The sequence below is a fragment of the Falco cherrug genome, chromosome 2 (genome assembly GCF_023634085.1).
Source record: "Falco cherrug isolate bFalChe1 chromosome 2, bFalChe1.pri, whole genome shotgun sequence".
Classification (NCBI taxonomy): domain Eukaryota; kingdom Metazoa; phylum Chordata; class Aves; order Falconiformes; family Falconidae; genus Falco; species Falco cherrug.
The window spans coordinates 2,547,300-2,568,320 of NC_073698.1; the positions used below are offsets into that span (position 1 = coordinate 2,547,300).

General features: G+C 45.1%; 1 protein-coding gene across 1 annotated transcript; it reads left to right on the forward strand.

The window, feature by feature from the left end:
* Positions 1 to 531: 531 nt before the first annotated feature.
* Positions 532 to 20,474, forward strand: RRM1 (ribonucleotide reductase catalytic subunit M1). Its single transcript, XM_005433897.4, has 19 exons — positions 532 to 850; positions 1,923 to 2,011; positions 3,797 to 3,974; positions 4,470 to 4,570; positions 5,228 to 5,287; positions 6,626 to 6,665; positions 7,633 to 7,795; positions 8,380 to 8,521; positions 9,171 to 9,254; positions 9,883 to 10,044; positions 10,637 to 10,716; positions 11,209 to 11,410; positions 12,877 to 13,026; positions 14,758 to 14,979; positions 15,392 to 15,468; positions 16,359 to 16,494; positions 17,747 to 17,842; positions 18,697 to 18,885; positions 19,227 to 20,474. Exons 1-19 carry the CDS (start codon positions 832 to 834, stop codon positions 19,413 to 19,415), a joined length of 2,379 nt encoding a protein of 792 aa, XP_005433954.1. The 5' UTR covers positions 532 to 831; the 3' UTR covers positions 19,416 to 20,474.
* The last annotated feature ends 547 nt before the right edge of the window (positions 20,475 to 21,021 follow it).

Genomic DNA, 21,021 nt, shown 5'->3' on the forward strand with positions numbered 1-21,021 from the left:
CTTTAACATCCCAGAAGGTCTTTGTGGAGGGATGTGTGCCCTTGATGTCACCCTTAGCTGGGGCACCCGCCGCTTTGGCTGGGAATGGCAGCTCAGTGTCCCCCGCTGCCGGCCTTCAGAGCCCTCCGGGGACTGTGTGTCCCCCAGAGGCATTTCTCCTGACAGGGCCAGCTCCCCTCCTGCCCATGGCCCCAGCCTGCTGGCAGGAGAGCCTGGGCTGGGTGCCATGCTGGTGCACGGGCCACCATGCCCGTACAGGCCTCTGCCCCAGGGGGGCGGCGTTCTGTGTGGGGTACAGGCAGAAAGGGGGTTGGGGGCGACCGCCTCTCGTTCCGAAACTGGGCCTTGCTTTATCATAATTGTAATTGCTATTGTTGCTGCTATATTGCTTATCGCAGGATGAGGGCGTTTTGTCCCTTGGCGGGCTCCATACGTCCCGCCCTGGAGCCGGCGTGCACCGCCCTTTCCCGTCCCACCGCCTCCTGCCGTGGGAGGCGGGCCGTCGGTCGCCATCTTGGAAGCGGGCAAGCGGGGTGTTGTTCCCCGGCGGGGTGGTGTTTCCCGGGAGAAGGGGTCGGGGGAAGGTAGGGATGGAGGAAGGGAGGAGTCTGCGCTAACGGTGAAAGGCAGCGCTGAAGTCGTTGGCGGTGGGGGGAAGAGCACAAAGACGGAGACAGTGCCCGGAGGCAAGATGTCGCCCTGAGCCTCAGCCGGAGGGGTGGAGCGCTACGGCGGCGCAGCGGGGTCAGTGCAGTTGGCGGGAGCGGGAAGCGCTTGGACCGCGCTTGGCGCTGAGGAGCCGTTGAGAGACCCGGGACGCCGACCGCCGCCATGCACGTCGTCAAGCGGGGTGAGGAAGAGCCCTCCGCCGTGGAGGGGCACCGGCCGGGCACGGGACTTCCCTCCGCACCGCAGGGGAGGGGATGGGGTCGCCCCTCTCCTCTGGGGTGGGGGTCTCTCTCATGGCTCCGAGTGTAGGGGGGTGGGGTAACTCCTTCTGCTTTGGGGGGGTCCTTCTCCTCGCATCTGGTGCGAGGGGACGGGACCCCCTCTGCTTTGGGGGATCCCTTTCGTGGCGCCTGATGTGAGTGGACACTGGATCCCCATGGCTTTGGGTGGGTCCCTCTAATGGTGTCTGGTGTGAGGGGATGGGACCCCCTCTGCTTTGGGGGTCCTTCTTCTGGCACTTAAAGTGAGCAGATGGGGACCCCTACTCTGTTTTCAGAGGGTTCCTCATGGGATGTGGAAGGATGGGATCCCCTGTGCTTTGGGGGCAGCTTGCATGGCACCAAGAGTGAGAGGATAGCACCCCATCTGCATTGCAGGGACCCTGGAGTAGTGAGGAAGCTCCCCCAATGACACTGAGAGTGAGGGGTGAGACCCCTCGGTTTGCTTTGGGAGACATCCTCCACCCACCATGGCAACGTGGTCTGGGCTTGGTCCCCACACCTTTGATCAAAGGAGAGTGTTCGGCCAGAGGAGGAAACCCCAGTCTTTGGGGGACAGGGGGGCTAAGGTGGCCCTCACCTGGGTTCCCCATCTGCAGCGGTGGTCCCGAGAATTGCATTTATGCAAAGTTTTAGGTGTAGTGGGGTGGGAATTTCTTGGCCCTGTAGCGCGTAGTTGTACCCTTCTTGAAGTGGTGGGAGGTCCCTGTTTTTCCTCACGATACTGAGACCTGTGCCTCTGAGTGAGGGGTCCCGTGTGGAGTAGATCATCTGCAGCAGGAGCATGCTGGGGTGGAGGGGTAGTCTTGGGCCTAAACAGAGAACATAAGCGGGTTGTCCTTGGTGATTCCCATCCCAGGCTTCCCTAAAAGAGGGCTGGCCTCTTGTGTGAGGTGCTAGGTTAGGAGGATACTGTGCTTAACTCGTTCTTTATTGTAATGGGAGCTGTTGTGATCGCAACCTTTTCTCCAACAGATGGACGTCAAGAGCGCGTCATGTTTGACAAGATCACGTCGCGCATCCAGAAGCTTTGCTATGGCCTCAATGCTGACTTCGTCGATCCTGTGAGTCTGTCCTTTTTCCTGCTGTCCTGTTCCCTGCCTCTTGGGTGATAGCTGCTAAAAGCTGACAGTGGTGAGCAATTGTTACCCAGCTCTTCTCCTTGGCAAAAGCCAGCCATGGCAGCCTGCACAGGAATTCTGGGCAAATGCATTCACAATGTGTTTCTTCTAATTGTTTGTGTTCTGAGGTTTTTTTGCTTCACAGGTACAGAGTCTGAGGGTGGTGGGGAGAAAAATCAGTTTACCTATTGTAAATTGTTTTTACCTTAGACGTTGAAGCAATTTAGCTTCTTGTGCTTAAAAAAGAATTGTTGGTTGCTCCAATTCACATATTTTGGTTTTGGTACACTGCTCTCTATTTCAGTCTGCAAATTCTGAGCAATACTATATGGAAAGTAGCTCTTGATCTTCTCATCATAAAATAAGGTGCCCTTTCTGTCTGACAATATCCCCCTGTCATTATAGTATCCCTACTTTGTTTTTTCGAGCTGTGTACGATTTTGAGTGCATGTTGTAAGCTTGTTTGAGTGCACTTGTGTAAGCTTCTCCTTCCAAAGCCTGTACAGAGGCTGACTCCCTTGCGGATCCACCGATCTCTGTGAGACTTTTTTTTTTTTTTTTTTTTTTTTTTTTTTTTTTTACACAGATGTGCAGACCCAGTGTGTTCATTCTGGAGTTGTCAACTTAGGCTTTTCACATCTCTATTGATCTATTTTCTTAAATTGCATCTGTAAAATATCTTGACATTCATTCTGCACCAGAAAGTAGCGCTCTTCAGCCATGGAGAGAGAGCAGGAGGAGGAGCGTTAGTGACTTGATTACTGAAACACAAAGTATACTGACTTGATCTCAGTGACGTAGGACAGAAGCAAGATTCCTATTCCTCCTGACTCTTAATAACCCTGTCTTAATAATGAAGCTAATCTTACACAAAGTGCCGCATTCTTATTTAGTCTGCAGTAGTGTGTGACATCTCTTCCTGGAACTGAGTTTCTCCTTTTGGACTTGGATCTTCTTGTGCCAGGTGCTTTACAAGCCAATGCTAGAAATCCCTGACCTCATGTGCTTACTTTCAGAGGGTAAGGTTTGAAAATTACAGGTCCTGGTTTTGTGAGGCTGTTGACAATTCCAGCACATTCAGCAGTTACCACGCTAGATCAGACCTCCCATCTCCAGTATAGAATATACTCTTCCTTGTAGAGATCAGTGCTAAATGCTTGAGAGAAAAGCAGAACATACTTTAGAGATGGTAGATGCAAAAGTCTTCCCACAAAAGGTCCTAACTGGCAGATGAAGATGAATTTAAGCCATGAAGCAAAAGCTATTGTATCCCTTCCAGGCTTGGGTTTTTTTTCGTTCTTGTCATGAAATGATTTTAAACATAGTGCTTCCATGTCTCAGAAACTGATAAAGTCAAGCTTCGTCTGGAGTTTCAAAACTTCCAAGCAAGTACTGTTTTAATCTCGCTTTTTTCCTTATGAACTTTGCTGCTACTCTATCCTAGCCTTCAGGAAAGTGCAGAATAAAAACTGTTAATGATTCTGGATTGGCAGTTTCTGCTTTCTTCACGCTTTCCTCACTCTCCCTTCTGCCCCAGTATTATTTTGAAATTTTAGGAGTCAGTACCTCACTGAGAGGGTTTGGTATTTTAATTCACTTTTCTATTCAAACAGGGTGAATGGTACTGCTTATAGTGAAGCACATCTTACATCTCAAATGGTTGAAACATGAGGATTTTTTTTTTCCTCAACAACAGGTAGCTAACCTCTAGAATTTTCCTTTTTTCAGGCCCAGATCACCATGAAGGTGATTCAGGGGCTGTACAGTGGTGTCACAACGGTGGAACTGGATACACTGGCTGCTGAAACGGCCGCAACCTTGACCACCAAACACCCGGACTATGCTATCCTGGCAGCAAGGATTGCGGTGTCCAATTTGCACAAAGAAACTAAGAAAGTATTCAGTGGTAAGTCTCTTCAGGGGCACTTGCATAGCAATTAGTCAGAAAGGGAGTAGGAGTTTCAGGGGATATAAATAGGGAAATCTCTTTCTGAAGCAGAAGTTACTAAGTACCCAGGCTAACTAAAAATGCCATGGAGATGGAAAACATGAGTCTTAGGCGTGTCACAAGGAATATGAAATTGCCTGTTTTGTGAAAGGTATCTGTATAAGTAGATTGATGAAAAATGTAACTGATTGAAATTAGGTTGCACCCACTTTCTTTTCCATTTGTTATGTGTTATAAATTCTATTAAAAAAGCATTGTAAGAGAAGTGCATTTTTAAAGTTAACAGATTAGTAATAGTACTGAGCAAATAGAACAAAAGTTTCACGCTTGTAGAGCTGGAGGGCGTTGTTTTAGAGGATGGGTAGTCCTGCCTGTTAAATCCTTAAAAACAAATGGCAGGTGATGCATATATGTGTGTGGTTGTCCTTCTTTTTAAATACCTTTCTGTTGCAGATGTGATGGATGATCTCTACAACTACATAAACCCTCACAATGGGAAGCACTCACCAATGGTCTCCAAAGAAACTCTAGACATAGTTTTGGCCAACAAAGATGTATGTAATGGTTTTTTCACTTTTTCACTTTTTCAGTTTTAAAAATTCAGTGAACTAGTTCAAATAATTTATTTTTCTTATTTTTTAAGTGAGCCATGTTTGCTTTAGGACAGAAAGACAATGCAGAAACCAGTGCAGGTGGTAATTGCACTGTTTTGGAGAGTTTAAAAGAGAGGATGTAGGAATTTCCTTCATGTAAGGATGTTTCTGAATTAGAATCTTCTTGGATGTCCTTGTAGTCATGATCAGCGGAACCGATTAATTTTGAGGAAAAGTACCTTTTGATGTAGCAATCTGTTTTGTTTGCACAAAAGGGGGAGTTGATGTTTGATTTCTGACTTCAGGTTTTTTCAGGTCTTTGTGCTTACGAGGAAGTCACGTTTGTATTTTCATTCTATGTTGTGTTTCTTAGTGTCTAGTTAGATTTCATTAAGATGTAGCCAACAATTGTGCATTATACTTGGAAAAAATTTGTTAAAACTGTGCATTTGTTGTTTCAAGCTAAGTGCTCTTCCCTACTTTATTCCTCTGATGTGATGTCAGTTTCACTAGATCTTTGAGGCCAGAAATGCCAAACAATGATAGCATTATTATACCTTAACGTGAGGCACAAAAAGGCTGTAAATGTAAATTTTTCTCTGTATTATTTCCTTTCAGCGCCTGAATTCTGCCATTATCTATGACAGAGACTTCTCCTACAACTATTTTGGTTTTAAGGTAAAAAGCACATTACTCATGATAATGAAGACAGCTGTTTTGATACTGTCCTGGAGCTGAGTCTTGTGGGAAGAGTGAGAATAGTTGTGGAACCATCTAGATTTGGGCAAGGAGGGCAAATGGAGTAGGTGGGACGTTAATGAGTTTGTTAAAAAACGAAGAGTACCTGCACAAAGCAGCTGCCTAACTAGGTGAATCATGTACTTTCTTCTTGGCCTCATTGTGTACCCTTGGCTGCTGTAGTATTTTAACTCTTGGGCTCTAACTGTTTCGCAGTAAATAGCAACTGAATGTTGTTGAAAGCTTCCCAGCTCATGCAATTCCTCAAGGAAGTAATCTAAATTTTAATAAACCAAAAAAGGGATTTTGGGTTTTCCCCATTGTTTTGTGTAACAGTTGTTCTCAGTGTGTCATCCCACGCATTTGTCTTCTTCCATGCTGCTGGCACATCTCTCCGACAACCGGTCCAGTCTGCTGTGCCCCCACCATCTGCTCCTCCTGCTCCCCTCACAACATACTGTTCTTTGCCTAGTTGTTTTAGTGTGCGATGCAGTGGGCTCTCTGGAGAGTTAGCTGGAGAGTATTTCACAATTCCATAGCACTGGGTACTTCAGGTAGTTCTTGTGAATCTAAGAACTGGGGGTCTTCACCTAGAGTTTCCATTGACACATCTGATATGGTGCCTTCTAGTCTGGGGGAAGTAGTCTGCAATGAGGAAACGTCTAGTGCGTGTCAAGAGCAGAGCAGCTGTGGAAGCAGCATAGGCAAGGACGGAAGGAGGGGACCTTGAATGCGTGTGTGTGTTTCTATATGTATATAGGTATGAAATTCTTGACATCCTCTAATTACTGATGTAATCCAAGCTTAATCCAAGCATCTGCTCTAGTTGCAGCATTGCCATATTTCTAATTTTGTGTGTTCGACACCCAGCACTGCAGACTGTGATACAGGTTGTCTGGAAAGCATGCTTGTGGCACAACGGACAATACTTTAAGAAGGGACAGGGTTGTGGAGAACAAGAACTCCCTTTTCTTCTACCCTTCATTCACTGTGCATTGAGAGGTAGCGGTGAATGTTGCAACTGCACGCACTACTACCACTCCATAATCCAAAGTATAGACTCCTCAGTGTTGGAATCTCACAGTGGACTTCTGTTTGTTTTTTTTTTCAGTCATTAGTCACCTAATACCCTATGTCATTAACAAGAGGGGGACTGGAGTGCAGGGCTGGTGCTTCTGTTGAAGCCCAGGTTAAGGAGCATGAAGATACTTAAGTTTGGAGTTAATAGGATTTTTTTAAAAACTGTCTGTCTACTAAAATTCATTCCCTCTTTTTAAGACTCTAGAACGTTCCTACTTGCTGAAAATCAACTCAAAAGGTAAGAACTGTCTGTATCAACTTAAAATAGTATTTAAAATCAAGACCATGCATGGCTCAGACTAGGGGTTGAGGAGGTAAATAGGCTACCTCACAGCTTTCCCTATAGCATTCCGGTAAAAGCACCATGTACTGTTTTTAAAAAAAATAGCAAAACATTCGTAGTAGGTTTTCTCTGGGCATGTGCAACTTCTTTCCTTAGGCTAAGAATCTAGCATTTTTTTGGTGGCAGTGGTATGCTTGCAAGGGGAACAGCTGATCATTAAAGAGCAGCACTGTGGCAAATTTACTTGAGTGTTCCAAATAATGGCAGTGTGACCTGGACAGCTGTACTTCACCTCTCTGTTCTAAGGACCTTTGTGCTTTGAAAGCTACCTGTTATCTGGGATGTAGAAGATGAAGCAGGTCGTGTCCCGCTGTGGACTTGTTTCATAACGCTAAGCACTTTCTAATAAATTTAAACTTGAAAGAGCTACTGGGCTATCTGTGCCAGTTATTGCAGGTCCTTAGCATGAAAATCCTAGGACACCGGAAAGATGAGAGGTTAATTGTAATATAATAAACTTAGCAATTGGATGCAGGTTTGGATATTTGATTGGATTTTAACTGTTAGTACAGCTGTGTGTTCGCTTCTCCGTGTGCCCCATGAGAACAGTCACGCATTGGAGCAGGTTGTTGAGCGGGGTTATGCGGTCCTTGTCCTTGAGTTTTGAAAAACTCTGCTGGGTAATGTCCTGAGCAGACTGCTCTGACTCTCTCAGCTGACTGTTCTTTGGGCCCGAGATTGGACTGGCAACCTCCTGGAGTTCCTTCCAACCCGGTTTATTCTGTGATTCTATGAAAACTATGGCTCTCAAGTGGCCCACTGCATGCTGTTTGTAGCTTATTGCCATGACCTCTACGTCTGTCTGTACCAATAGTAAATGTCACACCGACATTCTGTTTTCTTCTTTGCTTTTTGCATTCAGTTGCTGAGCGTCCTCAGCATATGTTGATGAGAGTATCGGTGGGGATCCACAAAAATGACATTGATGCTGCAATTGAAACCTACAATCTTCTCTCTGAAAGGTGGTTTACCCATGCCTCCCCCACGTTATTCAATGCAGGTACCAACCGGCCTCAACTTTCCAGGTACCTTTGGCTTTCAAGTTTGCTTAGTGCATAACTGGGAGAAGATAAAGTTTTGGAGATCGGGTCTGTTCAAATGAAATAGTTTCACATCTTCTGAAAAGAGTAGCTGTGTTTTTGTGATTGTTCTATGAAGTTTTGAGAAGTTGCTGTCAAATTTAACCTGTTACCTAGTGTAGTCTTTGGGGAAAAATACATAGGTTTCTGTAAGCTTCTAAAGCCAATGGTAATGTTTACATGACTATATTTTATTTAAAAGGTACCTATGTGCGTAGTCTTCTGTAGATTACAAAACAAATCTTGGTAATTGTTTTCTAAAACCTTCTAAAAGTAGTAAGCATAACTGAAAAGACTCTAAAAACCTTTTGCTTCAACAACACACGTTTAGGTAATACAACTATTGCTCATGATGTTTTTATAAAACTATCCTGTATTCCACTTTGCAACCTATGGTTTTGCTTCATTTATTTGCTTTGCATAGCATGTTAAAGATTCAGTGTTTACCTGTGTTTTACTGCAGCCTCGGTGAAATACTTCTTGACTTTTTGTTTTAATCTTTGTATGCTAAAGCTATTTGTTTTCATTAGTTGTTTCCTGCTGTGCATGAAGGATGACAGCATTGAAGGAATCTATGACACTCTCAAGCAGTGTGCACTGATCTCAAAGTCTGCTGGTGGGATTGGCCTTGCTGTGAGCTGTATCAGAGCCACGGGCAGCTATATTGCTGGGGTGAGCGTGCAGATGGTGTTCCCAGCAGAGGTTAACCTCTTGGTTTCAGGAAATCTCTGTATTTTGGTTGCCAGATCAATGCTGCTTCTACCAGTCAGTTTAACACAGCAGCTTGTCTAGCTCAGTAGTCCTTCCCTTTCCAGTATGCTCTAAGGCAAAAAGGTTGGTTTTCCTTTGTGTTTTGGCCTCCTAATAGAAGTCCTTCTAAAAAGAGGATCTTATTCCACTGTTTGATCAGACAATTCCAGCTTATTTATGTATGAGCAACCTAGAGATGTACTTAGAGACTTGTGCATTAGCTCTTTTCCTTTTTGTACGTCTTTAACTGCCCAAGATCATCTCTGAATGTGTGTTTGGTTTTTTTTGTCACAGCATATGTAACCTCTGCAAACCTCTAGATTACACAGTGTAGAGGAAGAAGTTAGGAGGTACATCTTTTTAAACTGTGGGACCAGTAGCCGATATATATATTTTTGTCTATTGGTAAAAAAGGTGTGGGGAAGGGAATACCAAATAACTGATGGGGGTGGTCAGTCCCTAGCTTTCAGCATAAAAGTTTTGCAGACTGCTGGAAGACATACAGAAAATGTAGGCCCATCTCTTCAGGCAGCTGCTTTTCAGTATTGATGGTTTTCCTGTGCCTCTGCAGACAAATGGAAATTCCAATGGGCTTGTTCCAATGCTGAGGGTCTACAACAACACTGCCCGTTATGTGGATCAAGGTGGAAACAAGGTACTGGCTTCCCCTTAAATTGAAGTCAAGAAGGGAACCTCAGGTCAGAGAGGGAGGTTCCACATCTGTGAAGGATTGACCCAGTAACGTCAGTGAGTGATGCAGTGGTTGTAGATGAAACACAATTAAAATAGGGCATTTCCCCCCCTGGTTGACATTCTGGTGTTCCCCTTTCACTATGCATTTTATCCTGCAGGTATGTCTTTTGGTATATGCCCGTACATGATACGCACATGTTAGAGCAGCCTCTTGCACTGGTTGTTAGTCAGTCCTTGAATGCCCTGTAGTGAATTAAGGCATAAGGCTGTAGAAAGCTTCTTGATCCTTTGTCTTCACACAGTCCAATGGAGGCATGACACAATAAGTAAATCCAAGATTTATCAAGCTCTTGTTTACACAGAGGATATGTATTTTTGTTACTAATAATTTTTATTGAGAATCTGGAACTAATACCGTGGCCCAGTTGCAGTAGGTGAGAGAACAGTAATGCAAAAAATACTGAAATTGCTTTAATGAGAGTATAAAACTCACCTCCAATTAGTTTATGGTATTGTGTGCAGTCGGGAGCAGTGCAGATTTGCTTTCCAAGGGCAATGTGTTCTGATGTTGACTATGTTTTATGTAACAGAGACCTGGGGCTTTTGCCATCTACCTGGAGCCATGGCATTTGGATATCTTTGAGTTTCTTGACTTAAAGAAGAACACTGGGAAAGAAGAGCAGCGAGCCAGAGACCTTTTTTTTGCCCTCTGGATTCCTGATCTCTTCATGAAGCGAGTTGAAACCAACCAGGTAAGAAGCTTGATTGGTGCAGAATAGGCCTGGTAATGGAGGAACAGGTGACCAGCCCTGGGATGGAGTTCATGAAAGGTTGCAGAGCTGTCTTCCTAGCAGCAAAGGAGCTTCTTGAAAGAGCTGCTGCACCATATTTGAGAAGTAGGCTGTGTAGGTAGACAGTGGAGTTGGAGAACTCCAGTGGGATACTTTGCTTCGATGTTTAGTCTGGCAGCCCATGACTTATGTACTTACACTATTACATTAAATTTTTACTCTGGAATTTTCTTAAAGCATCAAAATCTTCTCAGTAAATTGATCTGCTTATGATGGCTTGTGTTTGCTTTAAAACAGGTTACGTCTTGAGAACCAGTCCTTTCAGGACTAAACATGCAGTTTGGTCATAACTATTTGTATCATTCCTTTTTAAATCTGACTAGTCTGATAAAACACCTTCCCCACGTCTGCTGGCAGAGTTGGTTCCTGGATTCTTAGCAGGGGAAGTGTAATTTGCATGTTCCTGTTTACAGCAGGATTTGTTGATGAAGTTGTATGCCTTTAGTTAATGAGGTGCCTAAAGATTTTCTCTGAATGTTTTTCCTTCTTACAGGACTGGTCCTTAATGTGTCCAAATGAGTGTCCTGGCCTAGATGAGGTTTGGGGAGAGGAATTTGAGAAACTATATGAGAGGTAAGAAAAGTGAATAGACTTTTAAGTAGTAGTCACCCATTCACAGAACTGTCCTTGGAGTGTGGTGTCTGGGAGCCAATGCACGGGTTGGTGGTGGTGGCTCGTAAGTGGTCAGTGAATTCTGTTATCAGATGGTAAAAGGGCAAAGATGGGGAATGTCTGCTTACTGTTTGCTTCAAACTCTGACCTGCTGGAGATAGAACGATGTATGTATGATTGTTTTAGCTTGTTAAAGGGAAATTCTGAAGTGATCCCTGCTTAATGCGGTCGATGGCTTTGTTTTGAAGTAGTTGCGTAGGATGTTACAGTGAAAGATTTCTGTTTTCTTTAAACAAGGACAGTCTTGATACCCTGCTGATACTCTTCTGGCTAGTTCAGAAGAGAATGGGGTCTTGCCTGCCTGAGAACCTGATGTTGTGTTAAAAATTACTGTCTTTCACTGCTGGTTTTGGAGAGCCTGGGAATTATTAAGCAACATTTGTCCTCTTGCAGTTATGAGAAGCAAGGCCGTGTCCGCAGAGTGGTGAAGGCCCAGCAGCTGTGGTACGCTATCATTGAATCACAGACGGAGACTGGCACACCATACATGCTCTACAAAGACTCTTGCAACCGAAAGAGCAATCAGCAGAACTTGGGGACCATCAAATGCAGCAATCTGTGTACAGAAATAGTGGAGTATACCAGCAAAGATGAGGTAGGTGGAGAACAGGAACTTGTAGTGTTTAGGAAAGCTGTGCATGCTCTTGTTGCAGGTTTCTAGAATATTATAAAATCATGAAATGGTTTGGGTTGGAAGGGACCTTCAAAACCAGCCAGTCCCACCCCCTGCCAGGGGCAGGGCCCCCTCCCCCCAGCCCAGGCTGCTCCCAGCCCCGTCCAGCCTGGCCTTGAGCCCTGCCAGGGATGGGGCACCCACAGCTGCTCTGGGCAGCCTGGGCCAGCGCCTCGCCGCCCTCACGGGGAAGGGTTTCTTCCTCATGTCCAACCTAAATCTCCCCTCTCTCAGCTTCAAGCCATTCCCCCCTGTCCCACCACTCCCTGCCCTTGCCCAAAGCCCCTCCCCAGCTTTCCTGTCGGCCCCTCCAGGCACTGGGAGCTGCTCTAAGGTCTCCCCGCAGCCTTCTCCTCCCCAGGCTGCACAGCCCCAGCTCTCCCAGCCTGTCTCCATAAGGTAAGATGTATCTGACTGTTGGTTGGGGAAGGGAACAGGTAGCTAAGAAAATTCTGGGAATGTTTCAACTGAAGTACTTACAGCTCTTCCACTAACTGTGTGTGGGTTTCCCCTCCCTTCCAAGTCCCATGGAGGATTTGGTATAAAACAAGATACCCACTGAAGCGAACCTCTGAAAGTGTGAGGGAGAAGTGAGCTCTTTGGCTTGCTGGTAGCTGATGTAAGCATCTCTTCAGCTAGTGATTTGGTAAAACCATGCCTCTCTTACCTCCAGGCCTATGTATTAGTAACAATTCCCCCTGAGTTCCCTATGTACTACCCTAATCTTGGTGCTCTGTGGATGTGTTATGTTAGCATTGTGAACAAAAAAGAAAGGCAAAGGAAGAACATAGAAATGAGGAGTACATCATTGAGAATTTCTTGTGCAGTAAAGCTCTTGAGGCTGCTGTAACTGAGCATATCAGTTTCTACTGCCTGAGCCCCTAGTAGTTCTTTAGTTCACGCTTTTTGAACTACTCAGTATTCATAAAATCCTGAGTAGTCTAGAAGAGGTGGAGAGTCATCTTGCCTGCCTGCACTGCGTAAGAAATCGTAGCTGACGTCTTTCAGTTCTTCTGGGATTGGAATTAATGTTCATGTTAGAAAATGCCCTAATATTCAGATCAGCTGCAGATTCTAGTAACAAAAGAAATCGTTAGGCTTCATTTATGTAAGGATGGCTTGCAGGCGATAAGATTGACCAGGCCAGAGAACTGAATTTTTATTGTGATACTGACTTCTACTAATGCTTTTAAAATTGTTGTCACCCCTTTTTAACAACTCCTAAGATAACATGGAAACGAGGAGTGTTTTTTCCCCACCTTATAGGTTGCTTGATCCTTTTGTTTCCATATAGTTTGGATAGAGGGTGTGTTCTGGAACTGAGATTGTGGGTTTTTTGCATGGGGTGTTTGGCTGGCATGCCTGTTTTCACTGTTTTCTCTCCACAGGTTGCAGTTTGTAATTTGGCCTCTATAGCCCTGAACATGTACGTCACTTCAGAGCATACGTATGATTTCAAGAAGCTAGCTGAGGTCACTAAAGTTATTGTCCGAAACCTGAACAAAATCATTGATATCAACTACTACCCTGTGCCAGAGGTGAGTGCAGTGCTGAGCTGATACAGGGCTGAAGGCATGCCAAGTGTCTGCTGACAAAGGGCCCGCTGTTCTGTAGCGATCCCAGTTCAGTCTTGGGCGGAAGCAATCAGTGAGGGATTTTGTAAACCTGTTTTGGCAAATAGTTGGGAGTTCCATGAACTACCTGTTTGCATTTGTGACCCCTTGTTAGTGGCTTCTTACGCTTTAACCCATAATGGTTCCTTAGCAAAGCAGTTGTAGAAAAAGCCTCCCCTTGAGATGATTCTGCAGTTGGAATTTTTTCATGTGTGAGGATTTCCATAAAGCACAGAACAGCACTAGGAATAGACTGGAAAGCGGAACAGAGAAAAGAGTGCTGGAAAGATCCCAAGGTGTAACTCGGTCTTTTTGGTTTTATGCACTTTTGGAGGGTGCATAGGCTGCTTTCTGGAAGGAAAGTGGGGAGAGAGTTGGCAATTGTTGAAGAGGAATGGGAGCAGGGTTTGTTGCATTGCAAGAACATAGAAAGGCAAGCGGCAGAGCTGGGTGTTGGAGGAGGAAATAAACAAATACCCAAAGTGTGAAGCCAAACCTGATGAGGATCAGATTTTTCTAGCGTATACAATTTGAATGCATGCGTTTAAACAAGGCTTAGTGCTGGCTGCTGCACTTGGGTCACAGCAACCCTGTGGAATGCTACAAGCTTGGGGAGAGTGGCTGGAAAGCTGCCTGGGAGAAAATGGATGTGAAGATGTTGGTCGACAGCCTGGCTGAACATGAGCCGGCAGTGTGCCCAAGTGGCCAAGAAGGCCAACAGCATCCTGGCTTGTATCAGAAACAGTGTGGCCAGCAGGGCCAGGACAGTGATTGTCTCCCTGTACTCTGCACTGGTGAGGCTGCACCTCGAATATTGTGTTCAGTTTTGGGTCCCTCACTACAGGAAAGACATGGTGGTGCTGGAACGTGTCCAGAGGTGGGCAACAGAGCTCGGGAAGGGGCTGGAGCTCAAGTCTGATAAGGAGCGGCTAGGGGAGCTGGGGTTGTTTAACCTAGACAAAAGGAGGCTCAGGGGGAACCTTCTCGCTCTGTACAACTTCCTGAAAGGAGATTGTAAGCAGGTGGGAGTCAGGCTCTTCTCCCAGGTAACAAGTGACAGTACAAGAGGAAACAGCCTCAGGCTGCACCAGGGAAGGTTTAGACTGGATATTAGGAAAAATGTCTACCCTGAGACGGTTGTCAAGCACTGGAACAGGCTGCATGGGGATGTGGTGGAGTCACCATCCCTGGAGGTATTTAAAAGACACATAGACGTGGTGCTAAGGGACGTGGTTTATTGGTGGACTTGGCAGTATTAGGTTTACTGTTGGACTCAATGTTCTTAAAGGTCTTTTCCAACCTGAACAATTCTCTGATTCTGTTCTATGAAATGTCTTCACGGGCCTGTTTTTCAGAAAGTGCTTAGTGTTCACTTCTATATCATGGCTTCCTTTGTCAGGTTGAGCAGTTAAGGTTGGTGATCACTTCTAACAAAATTAATTTGGGTCATCAAAGTCTTGCCCCACCAAACAGCAAACAGTGGGGAACTGGGCAGAGTTGAAAGGCAGGTTGTTGCAAGAGAATGGATGGCTCAAAAGTTAAGGCAATGGTATGGATGAAAAATTCCTTTCAGAGGTCCTTTTCAACCTTATTTATTCTATGATTCTATGTAGTTGTGCTAAAGGTAATTATTCTCTTTGCTTGAATGCCACGCAGGCTGAACGTTCCAACAGACGCCATCGTCCCATTGGCATTGGTGTGCAGGGCCTGGCAGATGCTTTCATTTTGATGAGGTACCCTTTTGAAAGTCCTGAGGCCCAGCGCTTGAACCAGCAGATTTTTGAGACCATTTATTATGGTGCTTTGGAAGCCAGCTGTGAACTTGCCAAGGAGCAAGGACCGTACGAAACGTATGAGGGTTCTCCCGTCAGTAAAGGAGTAAGTACCAGGAGCTGTCGTGTGTCAGTGCCAAAGCTATGAAAAGCAGGTAATGTGACTGTGCCTGGCCTTTGATACAGAAGATGTATGACTGAAACACCTTAGGCTGATAATGTCACAACGGTACAAATGGTGCTTGAGTTTTCCTCCACAATACGGCTTCTTAAGTGCAGTAAGAAATGCGTAAGTTAAACTGAGGTGCAGAGAGCAATAAAAGAAAAGCAAGGCTCATCCTGTGTTGGCTGTCATCTTTAGCACAATTAAAAGATTGAGTGTAAGATTATGATAGAGGAGCTTTGCTGAAGCTGAATTGTAGAGAATAGTTAATAGGAATAACAGGTCATTTTACAATGTGATTTATAGTGTGGAGAAAAGAGTGCAGTCTAATGTGGACAATACCTGTGTTCTTCAGATTCTTCAGTATGACATGTGGAAGGTCACCCCATCTGATCTTTGGGACTGGAAGGCTTTAAAGGAGAAGATTGCTAAGTGAGTAGTCTTACACAGTTTGTATTAGATGTAAAATACATTCGTTGTGTTCTGACTAAAATCAAAAGGGCAGAAGGGTAAAAATGGTCCTATGTGTTTTGCCCCAGTAGATCTTTCTTCAAAACTGTTTTGTGGATGGCTAGCTGCTTGCTTTTTTTTTTTTTTTTTTTTTTTTTTTCCCAAGCCAGAGAGAGCCCACCCCCTAGACTGGTTTAGGTGAGCTCTTACTTCATCTTGAATGTATCAGCAGAATGGTTTGTGTACCTGTTAAACAAATGTAGTGATGAGTTGGGACAGTGTCAGTTGGGTTTGGGAGCTCATGGAAAAGCTCTTTGGGAGCTGACATGGAAAAGCAGCTGAGCCTTGAACATCCTGAAGATTGTTAAATTGTTAAAGGAATTGTTAAAGCTGAAGTGCCTGTAATGAATTTCTTCAATTTGTATGGCTCTAATTTTAAAATTCAGTAAATCTGTCTCTGTCTTGTGTATGGAGAGTTCTCAGGCTCTTCGTGGGCTGCTCGTTTTGGTTTTGCCTGAGTGCTGTGGAGTTGTGGAGTGCCTGACAGATTTTTTGGGTTTTTTTCCTCTGCCTTTTCTCATGACTAAATAATTTGGGAAAGCCTCTGATTAAAGGCAAAAATAGCTAAGGCTTTAGTTACACTTCCATGTTGACCCACGTTACAAGTTTAGTGGAGCTTCCTTTTTTTTACTGCAGGTAATCTGAGGGTTTGCAGGTTACTGAGAAGTGAGATTTCTGAGCGTGTGAGCCCAGAGTTCCTTATACTGGCCCTCTTGCTCTTTGCAGACAGTATATAAACTCTGTTGTTCTTGGGTCTTTTCTGTCTTGTCTCACATGGTCGAAGCTTTCTAACTCTTGACTATTGTTATTAGATATGGTGTCAGAAACAGCCTTCTCCTTTCTCCCATGCCAACTGCTTCCACTGCTCAGATCTTGGGCAACAACGAATCCATTGAGCCCTACACCAGTAACATCTACACACGCAGAGTCCTCTCAGGAGAGTTTCAGGTATGTTGTGTGAAAGAGCTTTCCTGTTTTCATATCTTTTATGACTTTCGCTGCTTAGGAAGACAAGATGGAGGCCACACACTTGGTAACTGTTCAGTTGGATGTTTATGTTGAAGGCCAAAAGCACCAAGGGGAACGTCAGGCCTGTACTACATACTGTAGTAGTACAGTTTTGCTTATTCCACAGCAGTCATTGTGGAATACTCAGAATTGTAAAGAAGTGCTGCTTTTGACTGGAAAAAACCTTTATGAGGTCTTCAAGATGGCCTGCAGGAGAAATTGCTAAACGAATGATGATTACTAAAGTTATTGAAGGGACATGCATGCTATGGGAAGAGTAACTGAGGCCACAGTGCTGCTTTGCACAGTCTTGAAGAAAGAGCTGTATTGTATGTAAAGTGCTGAAGAGATCTGAAGAGGTCATGTAAAAGCTTTGCAGATGCAGAGGGGTCTGCTGTTCAGGAAGGAGAAACAATATGAGTTCTGGAGGCTGGAATTAGCAAAGACCTCTATGTGAGGCCAGGGGAATATCTAACTGTTGGGGGGTCTGGTCTGTCCGTCCCCTCTGAGGTGTCCCCTCATCGATGTTAGAGAAAGCACTCCCATTTCCTCCTGACTGCAGGATCAAATCAGGCGTGTGTAGTGAGGTCAGAACAACAGGTTTATTAACCTGCTCTGCAGGTCAGGTGCAGGGCTGCTGGACAGTTGTCCCCAGTCCCAGCAAGCAAAAGTTCACTGTTTTTTCTTCCTAGATAAACAGCCTGCACCTCTTTTGTTCTTTCCCCTTCTGACCGCAGTCCTAGTGATTTTACTTATTTAGTAATTCAGGTTGTGGTCAGCGGCCCTGGTAAACCCAAATTTCTCCCTTTCACATCTCTTGGCGTTCTTCATGCGGGGGAGTTTCATACACTGCCCTTTCTCGTTTGTAATGTCTAGTAGCTTCTCCCATTACTGTCCTACTAGTTCAGCCCCGGGCTGGTGCCAGCTAGGCATTGCAGCCAGCCTTCTGTTGTCATCTGCTGTGGCCAGCAGCATCTCACAACTGTTACCTTGTTTTAACCTGGTGCCTAGTCTGGCCTCAGTGCTGACTGACAAGTCAAACTTTGTCAGTACCATACAAGGTCTTACTTAACCATTTACAAACTGCGTGCATTGGATTTGCCTCCCCTGGGAAGGTGTAGCTGCACCATAAGGTAGGGCGTATAGATGAGAATATACAGTGCTTTCATTCTTTGGCCTTTGCCCCTTGCAGGTGGTGAATCCGCACTTGTTGAAAGATCTCACAGAGAGGGGCCTGTGGAATGAGGGGATGAAAAACCAAATCATTGCCCACAACGGCTCTATCCAGGTACGTGTGAGAAACAGGGAGAAAAGTGCAGGGACTCAACTAGTCTGTGAGGTGCTGGCAGGGGGGCTGTTTTGCTGCGGAGTGCTTTTGAGGTCTGCTGTATGAGTGACTCAGCTAGCCTGTGGAGGAAAAGCTGCAATGTGTGGCATTTCCATTAGAAATACGAGGGGATGTGCCTGAGCTCAGTGATAATCTGTTCCTGCTGGAGCCTGCCCGTGTGATCGAGAAGGCCAATGGAAATGTGCTGGTTTGCTAGAACAAATACTGAGTCAGGCTGCTTTACTTTAGGCAGGTTCTGCAAATGTTTGGATTCCCATTTATCATAAAGATTATAAAGGGGTAATTTTGTAGCAGGGAGTAGCTGAGTATGTGACATCCAGATCCAGAAGTTACATGTAGAAGTCTGCGTGGGATGAATCATTTATGCTGTGGAGTCTGAAATGCTACTGTGGCTGTTACGCTTGGTATCATGCGTGCTAACAAAGTGCGTCCACCTTGAAGTTTGAGGGAGTACTAGCTGTTGGGTTGCTTTTTGTAAGACCTATTCAGGGCAAAACAGTAATGGTCTGTTTGCAAACAGCTTTTTCTCTCAAATTTCCTGGAAGAAGCTGTCCTCTTTCAGCAACTGAGGTTTCTTTACGCTTGTGTGCTTTCAGAATCGGGATGCTTGGATTCAGTGATAGAGTTGGGCTGTAAAAAGCCTTAGTTCTGGTCAGGACTGCTGAAGTTTCAGCAATTGGTGAAGAATCCGATTTATAAAATCAAATAGTATTTGTTAAATTTTTTCAAAAAAGTGAACATTTGGGCTGTCACTGGTTACACTGCATTGGAAAATTCTTCCCTTTTCCTTTTAGAATATACCTGAGATTCCTGATGACTTGAAACAGCTCTATAAGACAGTGTGGGAGATATCCCAGAAAACTGTCCTCAAGATGGCAGCAGACAGAGGCGCTTTCATTGACCAGAGCCAGTCTCTCAACATCCATATTGCAGAACCCAACTACGGCAAACTCACCAGCATGCACTTCTATGGGTGGAAGCAGGTATCTGGGAGGGGTGGGTGGGAGGCGTGTTCAGAACAGAGAGCAGATGCAGGCTGCTAAGTTCTTTCATGAAAAGTTGGTCTCTCTGATTCTTAGAAGGGTAAACGGCTGTTTCCTTCCATGAATCTGGTGTTACTAGTGGAACATCTCTCCAAAGCAGTAAAGCTGTGGATGCTTGTAGCGTTGCTCCCATTAGTCCTGGCTACTGCTAGATGTGACTCTGAGGCCAGTACAGCGGTATGGGCTAAGGGAGGTCAGCCTCAGCAGTTCAGAGTTTGGCTGTATTACTCGCCTGACCTCCAGCTGATTCCAGCTCTTAGACTCATGCTTTTGCTCTGCAGGGTCTGAAGACTGGCATGTACTATCTAAGGACAAAACCAGCTGCTAACCCCATCCAGTTCACCCTGAACAAAGAGAAACTCAGAGAGCGAGAGAAGGCCTCCAGGGAAGAGGAAGAGAAGGAGAGGAATAAAGCAGCCATGGTGTGTTCCCTGGAGAACCGGGATGAGTGTATAATGTGTGGCTCCTAATGGATCTACCCTGCAGTACCAGCAAAGCCATTTCACCTGCCTGGAGTCTTTCTAAGATAGAAACAACTAGTGTTACTTCAGGATGTAGTGGCTTGCTGGAACTGTGGCAGGGAGGGGCAATCACAATAGTGTTGTTGTAGCTTCCCCATCCACTTGGGGGTTGGTGCACAGGTATGGATAGGGTGCATGAGAAGTTTGTATATTGCTTTTGTAGCTGAGCTTTCTGAAAAGTTAAGTGTTCTTGCATGGTTTTACATTGAACCCTATAGGCAGGACTTCTGAACAGACAGGGGAAGTGCTAATGGCACTTACCTTAAAGATCAGTCCTGGGGTCTTCAGACAGTTCTTTTCATTTACTAAAAACTGTTACTTGTGTCTTCAGAGAAAGAAGCAGACCTGAATGGTATTTTTTTCTTTTCTGTGAAAGACAGGCAGCAAGAAAACATCCCTAGGCTGGGTGTGTCGTATGCTTGCTGTGCTGCCTGTCATGGCAAAGGAGCAATTTATGTTAAGGTTAGAAAGCTGGAGTGTATGCCCATCTGCCAATGAGACCCTTCTCCCACCATTTCTTACTCCTTGTCCCCTCCTGTTCCCTTTTCAAAAAGCTTTTTCAAGGAGCAAACTGGTGGTAGGTGTGTTGCTGCCTGGAGAGTTCATCTCCATCCCAGCCTGACAAGGCAGAGCATTGCACTTGGTAAATACTCCTTTTCAGTTTTGACCAGGGGATGGCAGAACTGTTGCAGTGCATTTTATTTTGCATGGAAAACCTACTCTTAATTTATCAGTTTTCTGGTAATGGGCTTCCATGCTGCCCTTGGCTAGAAGGCCTTCTGAAGCACACACACAATCTTTTTTTTTTTGGAGAGCTACATTTATCCACCGCAGCTAGTTATTGGATCTTTTCGAAGTAATACATTTTTACTTATCCATGTACTTAACTCCCTGCTCTAATGCGATGGGGCTTCACCATTCAGTTCTTAAATATTTATTGAATTCATGTACCATACAACTAACCCTTTAATCCAGCCAAACTCAATAAAATGTGGAATGTGAAAGGAATGAGCAGTGGTTTCTTGGGAATGGCTTCTTTGATTAAAAATGAATTGTAGCAGCTGGAGGCTGGTGCCTTGTTTGTGAGCCCTACACCTCCTGCGCACAGTTCCTTCCAGAGAACTCTCTGAAGGCTCTTGTTGTGTAAAACAGAGCATGTAAGTGGAACCCTGTATTTGCTGGGGCAGCCGTGCTTAGCTCAGTAGGGTGTCTCTTGTTTTGTGTCATTTTGAAGACTGGAGCTTAAGGTAAACGTGGAGGGGCTGAACTAGTTCCCGTAACTTGCAAAGGAGGTGTGTCGAGGTCATGGCAAATCTGGGACTGTGCTAGAGGTGAGGCTTGAACCCTTGCATCTTGTTTTTCAGTCCACCACAACATATTTCTTCTGCTTCTTTGTCTTAGAAGTTTTTCTTATAAGGCACCACTGCACATATGTTGGGAAGGGGTGCTCTCTGCTTCCAAGGGAAGGCCGTTGTGTCTGATCACCAGTCCTGGTGGCTGTGCCACCCAAGAAATTTCACCAGAAAGACTCTGAGGTGACAGGGCCTTTTGACTA